Below are 20114 nucleotides of genomic sequence, written 5' to 3'. Positions count from 1 at the left end.
TTATCAGCCCTAAATATTGACTAGTTCTTGTTGCCCATGTGGTTGAGTTGGTTTGTTTTCTGTGTTGGAAACTAGCACAACGGCTAGCGTGGGGGAGGGACGGAGAGAAAGGGGATGAAAGGGTTACCTAAAGTTAGAGAAATCAGCATCATGCCAATGGGTTGTAAGCTGCCCAAGCGAAATATGAGATGCTGTTCCTCCAATTTGTGTTTGGCCTCACTTACGATGGAGGGGGACTAGGACAGAGAGGTCAGTGTGGGAATGGGAAGGGGACTTAACGTTTTTGACAACCGGGAGATCAGGTAGGTCCAGGCAGACTGAGCGAAGGTGTTCAGCAAAACGATCGCCCAGTCTGCGTTTGGTCTCGCCGATGTATAAAACTCCACACCTTGAACAACGGATAGAGTAGATAAGGATGGAGGAGGTGCAAGTGAACCTCTGCCTAACCTGAAAGGATTGTCGGGGTCCCAGGACAGAGTCAAGTGAGGTATTGAGACAGGTGTTGTATCTCCTGTGGTTGCTGTGGAAGGTATCTGGGGAGGGGGTGGTTTGGGTGGGAAGGGATGAGTTTACCAGGGAGTTGTGGAGGGAACGGTCTCTGTGGAAGGCAGAAAGGAGTGGAGTTGGGAAGATGTGACTTGTGGTGGGACCCTGGTGGAGGTGGCGAAAATGTCAGGTTATATGTTGTTTGTGACGGCTGATGGGGTGAAAGGTAAGGACCAGGGGGACTGTCCTTGTTGCGACTGGGGGGAAGGGGAGCACAAGCGGAACAGCAGGGTACTGAGGAGACACGGGTGTGGGCCTCATCTATGATAGAAGTGGGGAACCCCCATTCCCTAAATGTAGATGTGTTGGTTAGCAGATGACACCAAGGTTGCTGAGGTCGCAGTGAGGTCGCAGATCATGAGGAAGGGTGTAAAAGTATACAGCAGGATATGGATCAGCTGCAGAAATGAGCGGTAAAATGGTAGGTGAAGTTGAATCCGAGCAAGTGTGAAATGTGGCACTTTGTGAGGTCGAATGTACCTAGAAAATATACAATTAATGGCATGAACCTTAATAGTATTGGTGTAAAGAGGGATTTTGGGGTCCAACATAACCCCTTGAAAAGCAAATAAAAAGAGTAGTAAATAAAGCATATGGCAGACTTGCGTTCATAGGTCAAGGCATTTAGTGTAAGAGTCAGGAAGTCATAATACAGTTTTATCGGACATTGGTTAGGCCACATTTAGAGTATTGCTTGTAGTTCCGGTTGCCCTGTTATAGGTAAGATGTGGAGGCTTTGGAAAGGATACAGAGGTGGTTTACCAGAATGATGCCTGTATTAGGAACTATTAGCTGCAATGAGTGGTTAGACAGACTTGAATTGTTTTCTCTGGAATGCCGGAGGTGAGGGGAGACCTGTAAGGGGTTAAACATTCGACATTTCGCCATATGGGTTTTATTGCAGGGGTGTAAAAAAGGTGTAAAAGCTCCAGCTCGATTATGTTGCCAGGACATCCTGTTGCTCAGCATGGAGGCACGGTTTATGGTTGACCATCCTTTGATATGGGCAACTGGTTTTAAGGCTTTGATGCTTAACCATCCTTTGATGGTTAAGGGGAACATTTGGTCATATCGACTGTTCTTTGGTCCTGGGAATACCGAGGACATGTAGGTCACACAGGACACGGAGGACATAGGGGTCCTGAATGGCACATAAAGATTTATAGGACATTGTAAAACTTGCCATATAAGGTAGCAACAGGAAATGTACTGGCACATGTATTTTGGGTATAAATATGTGTAATTGTTAGCATTCGGGGAGAGAGACTACACTAGCTTCCTGAGTGTTTCTAAACGCTCCGGTTTCTAGACTCTCTCCCACCTGGGTGAGTAGAATAAAGAGGTTATACGAATTCGGTTGTCTGACTATTCTGTTCATAGGGCACGAACTACAACATTTGGCGTAGTCGGCAGGATCTCTTTGGCACTGTCAACCACGAACGACTAAGAGGCAGCAGTGACTGAAACACGTCCGAAGGGGACAGAGTGCACTTCTCGACCGTTGTTCGAGACCCCGGACGTTGACGTTTTTCAGACACTGAAGTCCCTCGTTTGGGGTTGATGTTGTGTTCAACTGAGATTCACAGACGAACCGATAAGGAAAAGGGCAAGGATAAGGATGATATTGAGGTAAGAGTCTTTATCGCATGAGTCTGTGGTCTGGGTAAATTTAAGAATAATTTCATAATGTGATATAATGATTGGTTGTCAGGCCAGGAATGGGACAGGCTATGGATATAAGAGAAATTGATCATTTGGTAATTGGATGTCAGACATGTGAGACGGACTTTGGATAAGGTGATGGCGGTGCCCCGGTATTATAACGTAAAGGGCGGTCACTCTTGTTGACATTGTCTTGGTCTGGGTAAATTGATCGTTTGGTAACAATTAATGTGGGAGCGAGAAGCAGTGAAGAAATGGAAAAAGAGGATTAAAAAAATGGAAAGAGGGGGAAGCACCATCAGGAGTCAAGGGAGCGAAGTTGGAGGGAAATTGCAAGTAGTAGAGGGATATCAGTGAGTGATAGGTTGGGAATACCGAAAAGATGCGATATTTTGCAAGCGGAATGTAAGGTGTATGATCTAAGACTTGACCGTGCTACCCGAGCTCGAGGTGAATTTAAAACCTGTACCAAAGGGATATATCTCGCCCAACAACAACAAAAGTCAGAATCCGAACCAATGGAGTCTATAGCGGCTTTATTAGGTAATCAGGAGTCCGAGGGTGACGAGGAACCCTGGACACGTCCGATCCCCACAGCCCCACAGGCAGAGCCACCGGCTGCGGTTGTGCCAGTCCCGGTTCTACCCTCCCCGCCAGAATATTGGGGACTACCCCCCGATAATGAGACAGCATCAGGGATTATGGATAGGTCCCAGACAAAGGGTTAAGTTGCGCCACGAACAAGAATCCGCACGATCGGCGCTAGAGATTGATGATACTGCCCACCCTAGCCTTTGTCAGTATACCTCATGCTGCCCAGCAGGCTGAATTATTTGCCCTCACGCAGGCCTGCCACCTTTGCGTTGACCAATGTGCTAATATTTACACCGACTCACGATATGCCTTTGGGATTGCACATGATTTTGGTAACCTGTGGCAGCACAGGGGCTTTTTGACTGCAGCAGGCACTCCTATTAAAAATGCCCTGTTTGTCCGAAGTCTACTAGCGAGTTTAACACTCCCGAAAACCTTGGCTATCATTAAATGTAATTCGCATACATCTGTCAAGGATCCCATTTCTTTCAGGAATGCATTGGCTGACACATTGGTACGCACAGAGGCCCTGACCCCTACCATTTTAGTTTCTTCAGGTGAACAACAGCAGTTTTCTGCAAATACTGCTATGCCCAGTGTTTCGGAATTCTGCCAGCTTCAGGGGGACGCCCCTGAGGCTGAGAGACACCGGTGGAACCAGGATGGGTGTTCCCCTCGCGAATCTGACTTACTTTGGGTTACTGCCTCTGGCAAAGTTTGTGTCCCTAACGCGCTTTTACCTGTTTTGTTGCATTATGTGCACTCTCTTACCTATGCTGGTAAGAGGGGAATGTTGGATGTAATAAATGCTACATGGTATCACCCCAAAATACATTGGGGTTTACAAATTGATTTTATTGAATTGCCACGTGTACTTAGTTATAAGTATTGCTTAGTTATTGTTGATGTGTTTAGCTGATGGATTGATTTTGCTATTGATGTTGCTATTTTGCTATTGTTACTCCTGCTATTAGGGGAAGTGCACTCAAGATCTATATGGGATTGTGGTTAATCTGTATTTACTCCATGACATTTATGTAAAGACGTTCAGATGATATGCAGAGGAGGCAATGGCACAATACCCTGGAAGGCAGAAAGAATAGGACCCTGCTCAGGATGGTTTAATAAAACCAGAGCTAAACAATTGAGAGACCAAGCCTATTGGGTTGTACCATGTGGACATGCTTTGTGCCAGTTTAATTTCCAATGCCTGACAGATGAATTTAGTTTTTGTCTTTTAGTCCAGGTATTTTTAAATTCATGTTACAAGTTGACAAAGCTTTTAATCAGGCATAGCAACTTCATGGTGAACTATTTTATGGATAACACCTTTCCTTACTCCTATTCCGTGCACGCTTTACTATTGACTTATTTATTGCCTAGTATTGAGAGCAATAACCATTTGCTCGGAGGGTGAGCTGGTGTTTCAGAACACCAGGTCAGCATGTGACAGAGCCGATGTTGTCACCCAAGGATTATGAATGCCAGTTTTTGCAGGAACAAAAACGGTTGATAGCAGCTGATCTACACACGTCCAGTTTTCTGTCTGTTCCACGTGTTCAGGATGTGCATGCAATAATTCAGCATTTCTCATTGGGGTACCCCTTCATACAGGGATATAACAAAGAAGGAAATTTGAGCACAAGACTGCTGGACTAGTGTAGATGGTCTAAACGAACTGGGATCTGTATCTTTGGCTTCACATTTCAACATTTGTTTTTTTTTAACTGGATGAATTGAATATTTGAGAATGAATTGAAGATTACAATTGTGCTGGAATTGTGGACCCTTCCCATTTTTGTACTAGCTTAGTTGATAAATTAGCCTTTGAAGCCTATTTACCTGGGTCAGTGGGTACATAAGATATTTAAAGGAAGTATTTGCTTTTCATTTATTCAATGCCTGAGGACCACATTTAGAAAACCTCTATGCGTATAACCCCACTCTACTACAGGATTATACGGGAAACCACTCCGAACCCCTTGGGGGATGGAGGGAGAGGGGTGCATCAACCTCCATGAACTGTACGACCTGGATGAGCGTTTAATTGAATAAATGAAATTATTAACCCAATCTTTATCAGCCTAGCATTCTCAGGTCCGAGACGCCCAGAAACCACGGGACAACATGAGGCTAAGATGGGATTGTGGATTATATTGACCCTCGGTAGTCAGATAGAAGGACGAACCTCGGATCTCCGGCAAACCAATCGTTTCTTCAACCAATCGTTTGACCAACCAAGCGAACGAATCGTTTATGTCAGACATATGCTTCACAGGTGGAACGGTCTGCCTGTTGGGTGTGCGCCCCAGGTTTCAACACATGGAAAAAGCATGATGCCTCTTTACCCGGTCCCCTTCACTCCGAGTGAAGTCAGGTCTGCCCGGTTCTTTTTGAATCACTCACAGAGCCCTGGCCCCAATAATTGGTGTACGGATTACGACAACCAATCAGATGACTGTGGATGTCAATGTTTTAATGGGTGGTTCTTGAGATCCTATCTTAATCAAACACAGGAGAATTGGCCCCGGATGCAAGTTAATTCTCCTCATGACTCTCCAGAAACACCAATAAATACAACCTGTTTCTGTAGAATGGGATTCAGCACATGCACCCATATCAGTACTACAGTTCCCCCAAGACCTCTCAATGGGACTTACTTAATATGTGGGAGCTGAGCATATGTCTGGTTACCAGGACTTTCGCCACGGTATGATCAGGGATCTTATGAGACCTGAACAGGGTGCTGTTATCTAGCTTTTGTAATCCCACATTTACGAATCATAAATCATCCTCTACAGCATCCAGAGTGGCGCTCTAAACGAGCTGTATCGGAGTTTGAGAGGTTTTGGTGGATAATATTCCCGAGATGGGGAACCGCTCGGGCGGGAACTGAAATTTGAAACTTAGCTAGTGCCCTGGAACAATTAGCAAATTGTACTGCTGATGGACTGTACGAGACTCAGGAACAAATAGGCCAGTTAACAACTGAAATGATGGCCCTGCGTCTTGTCGCTCTCCAGAATCGTATGGCTCTAGATTTCCTGCTAGCCGAGAAAGGGGATACCTGTGCTATGATAGGGCAAGAATGTTGTACATTAGTACCAGATGTATCCTCTAATATCACCAATATCGCGGGGCATGTGAAGGAGGTTATAGAAAGAGCATTTAGTGTTTGAGCCCTCTGAGGGGGCGCTGTGAACTGTTTATGTATATGCTGTTATGTTTGTGTGCCATTGTATGTATGTTCTTAGTACCTGAACTGATCTACAGAGCTTTGGTCAATGTGGGTTGTTTTTAAATGTGCTATACAAATAAAATTGACTTGGCTTGACTAGGAAAATAGGGGCAGATTTAGCCCAAAATCAAATTAATGCTTCAGGATGGGATTGGTTTGGTTTAGGATATTTGTGGGGGCCGATTTTCCATTATGGCAGTATCTTTCTGTTAATTGTAGTGATTCTGTTAATTTGTTATTGTTTCGGTCCATGTATACGCCAACTACTTGTTAATCGGTCAATTTAAAAAGAAAAAGAAAACAACAAACGGTGATTATAGTATAATCAAAGAGGGGAATGTAAGGGGTTAAACATTCGACATTTCGCCATATGGGTTTTATTGCAGGGGTGTAAAAAAGGTGTAAAAGCTCCAGCTCGATTATGTTGCCAGGACATCCTGTTGCTCAGCATGGAGGCACGGTTTATGGTTGACCATCCTTTGATATGGGCAACTGGTTTTAAGGCTTTGATGCTTAACCATCCTTTGATGGTTAAGGGGAACATTTGGTCATATCGACTGTTCTTTGGTCCTGGGAATACCGAGGACATGTAGGTCACACAGGACACGGAGGACATAGGGGTCCTGAATGGCACATAAAGATTTATAGGACATTGTAAAACTTGCCATATAAGGTAGCAACAGGAAATGTACTGGCACATGTATTTTGGGTATAAATATGTGTAATTGTTAGCATTCGGGGAGAGAGACTACACTAGCTTCCTGAGTGTTTCTAAACGCTCCGGTTTCTAGACTCTCTCCCACCTGGGTGAGTAGAATAAAGAGGTTATACGAATTCGGTTGTCTGACTATTCTGTTCATAGGGCACGAACTACAACAGACCTGGTAAAATGTACGAAATGATGAGGGGCATAAATAGAATAGATAGAACTTTTTTCCCTAGATGGAAAAATAAAATATTGAAGGGCATAGCTTTAAGATGGTCGGGACAAAGTTTAAAAAGAGATGTGTTACGTTTTTACCACAGGGAGTGGTGAGTTCCTGGAGCGAGCTGTTGGGAGTGGTAGTTGAGGTCGATATGATAGTGGCATTAAGATACTATTAGATAGGCATATGGATATGCAGAAAATTGATGGATATGGATGACTAGGCAGATAAGAGATGGTCTCGGCTTCATGTTCGGCAAAGATAGTATGGGCCAAAGAGCCTGTTCTCGTGCTGTACTGTTCTATATTCTATCTAATGAGATCCTGGTAATTTGTTTATCTCAGTTTAAAATGATAATCTAACAGATCTTTATACATCTATCAAGCTTTTTTTTTGAAGAATATATATTTCAATAACTCTCAAACATGATTATCTTTTGATGGATTAGTATGTAAACATATTAAATGTAACCATTACAAGAGAACAGTGAACGGTAGAATGTGGAACGTGTTCTAAAATTTGGAATATTCACAAATAAATGAATTATTGACCAGTGGACTGTAGCTTTTCACCCAAGTGCAAGTACCCAAGTACTCTTGTCTGGATGCGAGTAGCTCTTGGCAGATACTGGAGAGATTGACTTAAATTCGATCAGCAAGCATGTGGGCAACCTGAAGCTTAAAAATAAGTAACAACAAATTTGATCTAAAATTAGTTCAGTGGCAGAAAGTAAATGATAATGATTCTGAGGTGTATTTGTGATTAACCAATGATGCTCCAATGGGCTCAGTACTTAGTAAAAGCAGAAACCCTGACTAAACTTAAAAACCACATTGATGTGTATTTGAAGGGATGAAATCCATAGAGCTATGGACCTAATGCTGGAAGATGGGATTTGCCTGTCAGGTTCACTTTTGACCAAAACCATTATGATGTTATCTGTTGTGATTTTTTTCTATGATTCTTGGGACTTCAGTCATTGCCTCCTGGGTCTCTACACACTTTCAAGGTGAACTGTGTAGCCTGTGGGCTGCATGTGGCACTCAATGTTTTTTTACTTCTGAAGCCATGACAAGTGATGCATGAATGGTGGTTGCTGTTAACATCCATGAGCTCATCTCCCACAAAGGCAACTATGGATTTTAAATTGTTAATGAAATTATCCACAAATGCTATACTCAGCAATAATGACTGAAAAACATCATCAGATTGTGGTAAAGACCCATCTAGTTCATTTACATGGTTCAGAATGGTTATAATTGCTAACTGCTTTTGCTTGCTGCCGTTGCAGCAGAACCACTAAACTAAAATACGAAAGAAATCGAACAAAGCATCCTCATCAATCTAGAATTTAGAAGTGCAAAGACTCTCCCAGCATTGTTGACCTAGCAAAGGCCTCCACATGAATATCTAAAAATAGGTCTAGGTTAGCAGTGTTGCCCACTGACTATGTAAGCAACACTTGACATAACCTTACTTACACAAGCTTTCAGCTTATAGTCAGCCTGCCAAATGCTTCCAACACAATCACTGGGTCTGTCCAAATCTTGGGCCAAACTTGGTGCCAAGACAATAACCTCTCCCTCAATGATAGCAAAACAAAGGTGATTATGATTGACTTCAGGAAGCAAAGCTGTACACACCCTGAATACATTGATGGCGCTGAAATAGAAAAGGTTGAATGTTTCAAGTTCCTAGGAATAAATATCACCAGCAATTTCTCCGGGACCAGCCACATCAAAGCTATGGCCAAGAAAGCACACCAACACCCCTATTTCCTTCAAAGGCATAGGATGTTCACCATGTTCCCAACAACCCTTACCCACTTCTACAGATGCGTCGTGGAAAACATTGTATCAGGATCCATAACAGCATGGTTTGGGAGTAGCTCCATCCAACACCGCAAGAAAATGCAGAAACATGTGGATGTAGTCCAGACCATCACACAAACCAACCTCTCTTCCAATGACTCCATCCACATTTAGGAAACAGGACCAACTATTGTGAAATGTTTACATAAGTGCGAGTCTAGGTTTACTCACCTATTACACAAATCTGGGAGTGCCTACAGTCTATATTAAAATTTTATTTAGTCTTACATTTTTTCCTTTAATGTTCAGCAGAATTTAATCCCATGCCTGGTAAAATTGAGCATTGGTGCAAATGAATATGAATTACCCATTTATGTTTTTTTTTTAAAAGACACAAAGTACAGGTATAACTCAGGCAACATATCTGGAAAATAAGAAACGGTGATGTTTCGGGTCGCAACTTTTCTTCGGACTGATTGTAGCAGGGGGAAGAAAAACCAGAGATGAAAAGACAAAATGTGATAAGGACAGAAGGATAGAAAAGGCTTGAAACATGAAGTCAGAGGAAGGAATGTAGGTGGAAGGGGACGGAGGGGGGGTAAAGGGAGAGGGAGAAATGGCTGTGCATCTAGCTGGGGCACAGGAAAGAGAAAGGGAAAAAGAGGGTGAGGAGAGAGATTCGTTTACCTAAAATTTAGAATTTGAAATTCATACTGTTTGATTGCAAAACACCCAAGCAGAATACGAGGTGTTGTTCCTCCAGTTTACGTGTGGCCTTACTCTGGCAATGGAGGATCCCAGTTCAGAAAGGTCAGTGTGGGAATGGGAAGGGGAGTTAAAATGGTTAGCAACCGGGAGATCCACTCATACCTTCGCAGAGTGAGCACGTGTTCGGTAAAACGTTCGCCTAAATTACACAGTTTCGCCAATGTAAAGGAGGACACATCGGCAGCACTGAATGCAGTAGATGAGGTTAGAGGAGGTGTATATGAACTATCTCACCTGGAGGGACTACTGGGATTTTTTATGTTTCAGAGACCATGTCTAAATCATGTGGCAAAGCATAAGAATAATTTTGAAAATGCAACCTGAATCAACATAATATTTGGCTTCATGGTCCAATATCTGAAACCCAGAAGTTATATCCAATTTTGTATTACAAAGGCTAATTAAAAGAAAATGGAAATTGGGAACTTTGTGACAAAAATTTTACAATAAGTAATGGTGCCCAATAGTCTACTGGGTACCTTTTGCTGCACAGGTCACTGTTCCCGAAAATAATAATTTCAATCAACCAAAGTAAAAGCTCTAATTTAACTAAGTTTCCTTGTAACAGTGGACTAATTTGGTTCAGCACCATCACCTTGAACAAGCTAAACTGGAATATTTGCAAATGCCGATGAGATCAACAGGAACTGATCAATATCTGGACTTGAAACCTCAATTCTAATTTACCATGAATGCCATCTGCTTGGAAGAGTCTTTGGTCAACCAAGCGAAACAATGTAAGGTTGGCTTAAATTATATTATATATCTTTTAATTATCTTTAAGAGATTTTTTTTGTGTAGGCCCAAGATACAAACAAAGTCCACAAAATGTCACAATGATTACAAACTAATGACAAACACTTATTCTTAATGAACTATTTTAAGTAGTTATCAAGTTTAATCTATTTTGTTCTCAGATACTTATTTACTTGGATGTATTTTCTTGCACATTCCAATTTAAAATTTCACCAAACGACTGGCTAAGAATAAACACAATTACAATGTGGAAATCATAAAAAGGTATGTGGAAACATACTTTTAATATCATGCAGGTAGCACCGAGTTGAAGATAAAGGTACATCAGCAAAATTATTTTTAATGCATCTCACTTTCACCTTTCCAATGACATGTGGGAAATAATTACAAAGGCTAGTCAAAACCTGCAGCATGGCCCACACTCAATTATCTTGACTGAACATTAAAATGTCGAAATCACCTAAATCAAGCCAAGAGTAAATGTCAGCCCTTGCCATTACTAATAGCAGAATACTGGAATACGATATGTCATGATGAGTCGCTCCACACACATACTAAACCACACATTATTCAATTAAGCTAAATATTATCTGCCACATTGCTTCCTCCCACTTTGAGAAGCTTGCGACAATCAAACCAGCCTGCCTCTGATCAACAATGATTCCAGCCTATCGGTTATATGCTGCATCACGACTCTCTTTGTTGTTTAGGATAGAACAAAAGAAAAGGCTGCTATCTAACATCAGTTACTAACCAGTTCTTTGCCACTACCCTTTGCTTGCCTACCAAGCTTGCTTGCTTGGATGCAGCCTGTCACACTTTTTGTGAGCATTTCTCAATATTTTGGACTGGGAAATGCGTCTGTGCATATAACTAGCATAGCTAGGAACTCTAAAATAACCTAGACTGGTTGTGGTGCAGGAAACCAGGATGAGTTCCAGTTGACCAATTTCAACAGTGGTCTTTGGCAGCTGTGCCTGTTCACATGCAAATAAATAGTTTTGAATCACACATCAAATTATTGCACACTAGTAACTGAACTGTATATTATGTAAAAATAACAATTATATGGCATTCAACATGTATTGTAAAAACTGAACACAAAACAATTTGTACCTAACAGGAGTCTGCGGAGGATGTACTGTATGACCATCTTCAGTATGAGGCTTCTTTGGAGTTCTTTCAAGTTCGCATCTATAGAGAGATAGTTCAATCAAAAATCTTTTAATTGCTTCTTATGCAATTGTTAGTAAAATACTATTCAATACAATAGAATGTTGTGCAGAATTATTTACCCACTCCAGTGATCAAATGAAACAAAATTTTGCAGGACAATTGTGTTCAGTTTTTGTTTGTTTTCAGAGCTTAAAGTAAAACATTTCTATCAGAAAATTTGACTGTGTGATATATTATAGAAATATTACAGCACCTAAAGCAAACCAAACTCCATCAACATGTTAAGACTTAACATGTTTTATCAAAATCAGCTTTCAAATCTTTAGAGGAAATGTTTAATAGAGCAGAATGCAAAAACGTTACATGTTACAAATATATACTATACATTAACAAGAGAGAACGGTGTTGTACATTCGAACTAATGAGTTGGGACCACTCTGACATTACACTGGGATGCTGTCATTAATTACACAGATACACAATTATTTCAATGCATCTGCTTTCAAGATGAGGCTTCCACTTTTGGACATCTGAGATGTCCTTTCTCTTCAGCAAAAATGGTTTAACTAACCCCCCACCCCCTCAGTTGTGGGACGGAGCCCCACCTGTGCCTCCTCAATTTCTCACAATTCTGCTCTCTCCCAACCCCCAGACATAACACAAATAGTGTTCCCCGATCCTTACCTTTCACATCACCAACTTCCGCATTCCATATCATAATTCTCGGACATTCCGCCAGTTTCTATTTGAACACTTTATCAGTCACATATTCTCCTCCCTGCCCCTTTCTATTTCTTGCACAGACCACTCTTTCTATATATCTTTGGTTTGCTCATCCTGGCCACATATCCATCCCCCTTCCCAGTCATTTGCTCCTGCAACCACAAGAGGTGCAACACGTTCCAATATCTCCTCCCTCCAATCAGGGACCCCAACATCTCTTCCAGTTGAGACAGAGCACCTCTTCCAACTTTATCTACTGCACTGGTGCTTTTGATGCAGCTTCACTTTGCTGAACACTTAACGTCTGCCCACCAGGCCCACCCATAGTTCCTGGTTGCAAAACATTTTTATTCCCTATCCCATTTCCATACTGACCTGACTGTCCTTGGCTTCCTCCATTGCCAGGATGAGGACATAAACAAGCTGGAAGAATAGCACCTCATATTCTGCTTGGGTAACTTGCAATCCAACTGCATGAATGTTGAATTCTCTAATTTCAGTTGAACTCCTCAGCCCCCTCTTTCTTCACATCTACCAAGCTTCCCCCCCACCCACCATGCACACCTTCCTTTCCAATCTCCCACCATCATTGCCCAGTTCCTTTCCCTTCCTCCCATCACCCAGCCCTACCCTGCTCCAGGTTCCCCATTTATCTTCTCCCTCCCTCATCCAGCAGTCCCTTCTGTTTACCGTCCTTCCCTCTGGTTCTACATTTCTCTCTCCACCTACCTTCTTGATCATTTCTACCATTTGCACCCTTTCACCTTCTCCATTTATAACCTTCAGCCTTGGTTATTTTTTCCATCATTTCCCTCCCCCACTTGACACTTCTGCCAATCAACCCTCATTACCTGAATTCAACCATCCCATATATCAGCTCATCCAACCCCTTCCCCTCACCTTGTTCTACCAGCTTTCTTCCCTCTACTCCATCAATCTGAAAAAGAGCCGCTACACAAAACATTTCCCTCAACACGTACTGCCCAACCAGCTTAGTCTCTGGAAGGGGTGTTGGAGGTCCCAGGAGTTTATGCTATGCTCAAAATTCGAGCATCTGCAGTCCTGTTTGTCTACACAATTGGACTAACCACTCTGTAATAGTAACACATTGAAGATAGACACTAAACAGACACAAAGGCTTTCCCTGCAAGTCCAGTTATAAATAAAAAACAAATTAGTCCATCTTATGGCTTTATCATATTCCAGGTTGTTAACTATAAGTGAGAACAAGCAGTTTGGTCAAAGACTTTGCAATAATAGAGACTGCACCTGGAGTACTTTGTGCAGTTTTGGAATCCAAATTTGAGGAAGGATATTCTTGCTATTGAGGGCGTGCAGCGTAGGTTTACTAGGTTAATTCCCGGAATGGCGGGACTGTCCTATGTTGAAAGACTGGAGCGGCTAGGCTTGTATACACTGGAATTTCGAAGGATGAGAGGGGATCTTATCGAAACATATAAGATTATTAAGGGGTTGGACACGTTAGAGGCAGGAAACATGTTCCCAATGTTGGGGGAGTCCAGAACCAGGGGCCACAGTTTAAGAATAAGGGGTAGGCCATTTAAAACGGAGATGAGGAAAAACATTTTCAGTCAGAGGGTTGTAAATCTGTGGAATTCTCTACCTCAGAAGGCGGTGGAGGCCAATTCTCTGAATGCATTCAAGAGAGAGCTAGATAGAGCTCTTAAGGATAGCGGAGTCAGGGGGTATGGGGAGAAGGCAGGAACGGGGTACTGATTGAGAATAATCAGCCATGATCACGTTGAATGGTGGTGCTGAATGGCCTACTCCTGCACCTATTGTCTATTGTCTAATATTTTGGGGAAATTTAGAAGGGCTTGGTGGGAGGGCAGGAGAAAAATTGTTGCATATTGCAAAATACACATTTATATATCTAACATTATTACCTGTCTTCTGGGTCCATCTGCAGCGTTTTGTCACTCTCAAGAAATAGTCTTCCATCAAAATCTTTGTTACGATGATAAAGCTCCTCATATTGTCTTGAAAGTGTATCAAGCTGCACAAGCAGAGTAATACAATACAAAAAAATTCTACCAATATGTTACGCATCTACTTTGAATAATTTGGTATTGAACATTATTACGGTGATACGTATCACAAAACAAACACACAACTGTCAGAAGAAGTCACTGACAAAGCAGGTAGACATTGTATTTGGTGGTTGTGGCACCAATCAAAATGTTCTGTTCTCAGCTTGTCCAAATCCTTAAAATAAAAGTAGCGCAAGCGTGCAGTTACATTTTGAATTCTGAGCTATGTAGTTGGCTAGTTTGAAAAGTTCAGAGATTAGCCAAGTTCAGAGATTAGCAGATATTTAGTCTCTACACTGCTCTTGCAGCTGCCATGTTAGCATCATTGGTCCATTCAGGCCTTTAATCAGACCAATCTTGTCTTCAAGATGTTTATGGTGCAGATTAAAGTCAGATATATATGCTTCTCTTATCTTATCCAGTCTCTCCCTATCACTCAAGCACACGTCCAGGTAACATTCTAGTGAATTTCTTCTGCACCCTTTCCAACTTAACGATATCTTCCCTCTTGCTGGAAAAGATTATTGGGAGTTGCAAATGTAACTGAACACTAATATAATTATCAAACAACATTACTCTTGGTTTAATAGGCAAAAAGTAAGTTATGATAGAAAGAGGTTAAAGGGCAACATTAGTGAGGTATTCATGCAGTAATCTCTGAACCTCACCACCACTTGGAGATTTGTGTGCAGCTCTGGTCGCCGCACTTAAGTTGGAGAGGATGCAGAAAGGATTCACAAGAATATTGCCTGGACTGGAAGGCTTGAGTCATATGGGGAGATTGAATAGGATGGGTGTGTAAGAAGAAACTGCAAATGCTGGTTAAAACCGAAGACAGATACAAAAAGCTACAATAACTCTGCGGGACAGGCAGCATCCCTGCAGAGACGGAATGGGTGACGTTTCGGGTCGAGACCCTTCTAGCAGTCACCCATTCCTCTCCAGAAATGTGGCCTGTCCCACTGAGTTACTCCAGCATTTTGTGTCTATCTTTGAATAGGATGGGGCTGTTTATCCTGGAACGATTGAGGCAGAGGTGTGACTTTATATAGGGATATAAAATCTGAGGTGTGACTAGATAGGGCACAGTTTTTGAACCAGGGCAAAATAATTTAAAACTAATTGGCATAGATTTAAGATGAGAGGGCGAAGACTTAAAAGGGATCTGAGGGGCATGTCTTTCATTCAGAGGGTTGTGGTGTAAGGAATGAGCTGCCAGAAGAGATGTTAAAGGCAGATACATTAAAAAACATTTGGACAGATACGTAAATTAGAAATGTTCAGCGGGATATGGACGAAACATGCAAATGATAGGTACCTTGGTCGGAATGGACGAATTGTGCCAAAGAACCTGTTTCCATGCTGTATAACTATTAATTTATGAACAACCAACTGCAACCATTTACGTTCATACCACAGAGCACTTTATACACTTTAGCACTTTTCAGTTATTCCCCCTTTAATTCTCTTCTGCTTAAGCTCCAAGTGAAATATTTTCTTGAATCCTCCTATGATGTGAGGCACATTTCACTCTGGTATTCAGATCAAGACTATGGATGAAGGCTGCTGCAAAGACTAGAACAAAGTATCTGAATCAGTATTGACCAATAGTTTTTTTATCGAGTAGGGTTACTCTTATGTGGTACGATTAAACAATTTCTCCATTATTTTTATGATAAGAAAACAACAAAAATGGCAATGACTGGCCTGAAAATAATTACCTTGCTTTAGAGTACAGGTTCCTAATTGTCAGATAAATGTCTGTGTCAAAACTATTTTGGCAAACCTCAGACAGAGAAACAAAAATGTATACACACTCCAATCTTAAGCACCCAAAATGCGAATGATTCCACCACTTTGCATCTCCACCCCCTCCTTATTTTAACTCCGCTGAATCGACTTTCAAAAAAAATCATCCCTCCAATTTAAATCATCTTGCATCGTTAAATACCAAATCATAACTTAAAAATGCTAAATATGATGCATGCAATTGCACGGCTTTTAAGTTGGACCTAGCCCAGACCATCATGCGAACCAACCTCCTTTCCATGGACTCCATCTACACTTCATGCTACCTTGGCAAGGCCACCAGCATAATCAAGGACCAGTCTCACCTCGGTCACTCCCTCTTTTCCCCTCTCTCATTAGGCAAGAGGTACAGAAGTTTTAAAACACATACCTCCATATTCAGGGACAGTTTCTTCCCAGCTATTATCAGACAACTGAACCGTCTTCTCAACAGCTAGAGTACAGTCTGACCTCCTGTCTACCGCATTGTGGTCCTTTGAACAATCTTTAATCGGACCTTATCTTACACTAAATGTTGTACCTTTTATCCTTTATCTGTACACTGTGGATGGCTTGATTGTAATTATATAGTCTTTTCTTTAACTGGATAACATGTAACAAAAAGGCTTTGCACTCTATCTCGGTATCATGAAAATAATAAACTACACATTTCCTTTAAATTTTCACCCTCCCACTTTCAACCCCTGCCCTCCAGTCTTTGACATTTTCACCCTGGGGAAAAAAGTTCTGACCGTCTACCCTGTCTCTCATATGTTGAAATACTTCTATCAGGTTTGCTCAGCTTCCAACGCTCCAGAGAAAACTGAAAATGAGCACTAAATTTGTACAACCTTTCCCAATAACTTTATCCAATGCCGTACAAAAATCCACAGACATCTTCATTTCCCTAAACTTACATATGCTTCCTTTGTCTTTTTGACAAAATTTACAACCTGTCTGATCATCTAAGATTCCCTTCTTATCACTCCTTCTTACAGGTACATGCCAATCTTGAATGATTGGCTAGTCTTTAAACTCCTCGCATGTCTGATGTGGACCTACCCAAAAACAGCTGATAGCAATTTAATCCCCCTTGCTCCAGCCCAGTGTTGTAATCTGCCTTTCCCCAATGTCATACTTTCCTCCAATGTAGAAATATCCTGCTTGTTAGGTTGAAATAATCAAGTGCATAATATAATTTCCTCTGCTATTAACTTGCTAAAATATGTAATTGGACTCAAAAGTCCATGACATCAAATTACCTTGCACTATATTTTTTTAAACACTGAACAGCCCCAATTATTTTTGATATTGTAGCCATATATAAGACAGGGTCAGGATTTACTCAGATTGCTTGAATAAGATTGTGTGAATATGTGTTTGATAGTTGGTGCAGACTTAGTAAGCCAAAGAACATGTATGTGCTGCATGACTCTATGACTTTGGTTTCGCTAACAGTGATGGTCATGATAGAAAGAGTAGATTTGCTTCGATGCTATCAGGTCTGGAAAGTTTTAAATTATTATGAAAGATTGCCTTGTTGGTTAGTTTTGGATCAAAACAAATTGATGAAGATTTAATTTAAAGGTTCAAAATTATCAGAGACTACGAGGGGCTCTTTCTCTTTGGCAGAGGGGTCAATAATTAGTCATGGATTTGGTGGAGGGGAAATCAAAGAAAAGAAAATTGTATTGAAATTGGGAGGAATGCATCATCTGAAAGAATGTTGTCATACCTGACGTGCCATAATTAAATGGCGCCAGGTTGAGTCTCAGGCAGTGTGGATAGCCAAAATATAACCCATACCTTTATGAGTTAAGAATAATGGATCGTGCAAATGGATCCGAAAATTCATGGTAAATATCCCATTGTTTTTTTATTTTCAGAAACTATTAAGTACTTTTCTTTTTCTATTCTATATTCCACAAAATGGATTTTAAGCTTATTTTCTCACTTAAACGTATCTCTGCTTGTTTGAGCTTTTGAGTGAAAAGCTTATTATATATAAACATTCATATCTAGCTTTTGCAGCAACATTCATCCATGCAGCTCAAATAAAACAATTAATTGTGTTAGTATTCGACATACCAAAAATAAATTGTTTAAATTCAGGAGTTTATTCAGAACCTTCAAAGTTGAACAATGGATATATTTCCTGAGATTGTTACCGCCTTGTTGAACCAGCCTGTTATTTTCAAATACAATGGTACAGAACACACTGATGGCTCGCTGGAGAATCAGTAGGGAATCCCTGGCTAGTTGCAGAGCACGCAGCTGCTCTTTCTCCACTTCTACACCCAAGCTAAGGGATCAGGTACACTTCATATCTAGCCCCTCAAATGTAAACCAGACAGTTAATGAGTTTAAATTTATGCTCATAAAAGGAAATATTTTGTGATTATTTTATATTTTAAAGATAATTTTATTTAATGTTATTTTGTAATAACTTTTCATTTCATTTTTTTCATATGATGCAGCCCAATTTCATTTGTACGTGAGGTTTTTGAGCAAATTTACAGACACTCCATCTTAAGCCATCAATTGGCCCCAAATTGCTTCAAGGTTACTGCAGTTGACAATAGTAAAATTAAATGTTAACGATTCAGACATTTATATGGTAAACTCGAATGCAACAAACAACACTAGAAATTCCAAACACTTATGAGCAAACAAATTATGACACAAGCGGCATAATAGTCATTCGGAAGATGATCTAAAGTTTGGACCAACAGTTAAGTTTACAGAGTTTCTTATAAGTGTATGTCTAAGGGCTTAGGAATGAAAATGTAGAGAGAGAGCTGTATTAACTGGAAGCATGATTGCTAATGGTGGAGAAAAATTGGGAGTGAAAAGTAGGCTAGAAATGGAGCCTCAGGGTTCTGGGGCTGAAAGAGATTATTGTAATTAGGAGACATAAAACCATGAAATGACTTTAAAACAAGGGAGAGTTCCAAATTTGAGGAGACATTTAACCAGGAGTGGGTGAATGTGAAAAGTGTAAAATAGGATTCTGGCACCAGAGTTTTGGATGATCCAAATCTGGAAGACAGAATGAAGGGGGGCAGCCAGGCATGCAATGCAGTATAGAAATCTTAAGAAAATAATGGTCTCGGAGGAAGCAAGGGTAAGCTGAGACAGGAGCAGTCAGATTCTATTATGTTGATAGAAATAAATGGTTCAAGTGACAAAGCGGATTGGCAGTCCAAAGTTCAAGTTGACATAATTATTTTGATAGCATAACGATTGCAAAACAGTCCGATTCAGCTTGGTATTTGTCACTATGGCAGACCTTCCAACATTTGATTTTACAAATTCATAATTTTGATGCCCAAAATTCAGAATTTTGCATCAAAATTCATAATACGGCACGTAATGCAACTTTTCAGCAAAAAAAGGTATGCACGCCAAATGTGCATATGCGTTGCGAAACATTCATGTGTGAAAAACTATTTCCAACAGTCTGTAGTTCTTGGACTACATGTACAATGTCAGGCCTATCATGAGTATATTCTGCTATTTATAGAAATGTTATTGAACAGAGGTACTTTTTGTAACACAAAGAAAAAATTGTTTTGTTTCGTTTTTTCTATTTTGCTTTTTCCTTACACATCCCAATTCCCTTGGTATTGAATAAAAGAACAATGGTCATAAAATGTATGACTAAGTTATGAAGAAAGAGTTGATATATGCGATTCGACCAAGCACACGGAAGTACTTGTTGAAGTAAATTCACACATTAATTGATAATCAGCCTAAAAAGGTGGTAATTGGCTTTTCTGCGGTGTTTTATATTTTAACCCCGTCTTACTTAATTAATATAGTTATATAATCTTGCACTTAAATTTAATATTTACCCATTACATTTCCACCACTGATTTTCTGGCACTCTTGGTTCCAAGCTTTGGTGGTTAATCCAACAGGCCAAGGAAGCCGGCTATGGGGATAGATGTGCTGCTCCAGCTGAACTGGAGTTCCAGTGCCCCGGAAGCAGGTTGCAAATTCAACCCACCGATCGGCCCTGGAAGTCCCGATGAGGTCGAGATTGGCTGCCTTGCCCAGCCTAGGTGCCACATTT

The 20114-nt window shown here is 40.9% G+C and overlaps 1 protein-coding gene across 1 annotated transcript in view; it reads right to left on the bottom strand.

The window, feature by feature from the left end:
• rb1 (retinoblastoma 1) overlaps positions 1-20114 on the bottom strand; it is a 165656-nt gene that overhangs the window by 109471 nt on the left and 36071 nt on the right. The window contains exons 10-11 of the mRNA XM_078409411.1: positions 14108-14217; positions 11418-11495 (exon numbers count right to left, since the gene is read on the bottom strand). Coding sequence (XP_078265537.1) covers positions 11418-11495; positions 14108-14217 — 188 coding nt within the window. The remainder of the gene's footprint in view (positions 1-11417; positions 11496-14107; positions 14218-20114) is intronic.

This window comes from Rhinoraja longicauda, chromosome 12 (assembly GCF_053455715.1).
Source record: "Rhinoraja longicauda isolate Sanriku21f chromosome 12, sRhiLon1.1, whole genome shotgun sequence".
NCBI classification, from domain to species: domain Eukaryota; kingdom Metazoa; phylum Chordata; class Chondrichthyes; order Rajiformes; family Arhynchobatidae; genus Rhinoraja; species Rhinoraja longicauda.
The sequence above is the reverse complement of the archived record's forward strand: the minus strand, read 5'-3'. Positions and strand labels throughout refer to the sequence as shown.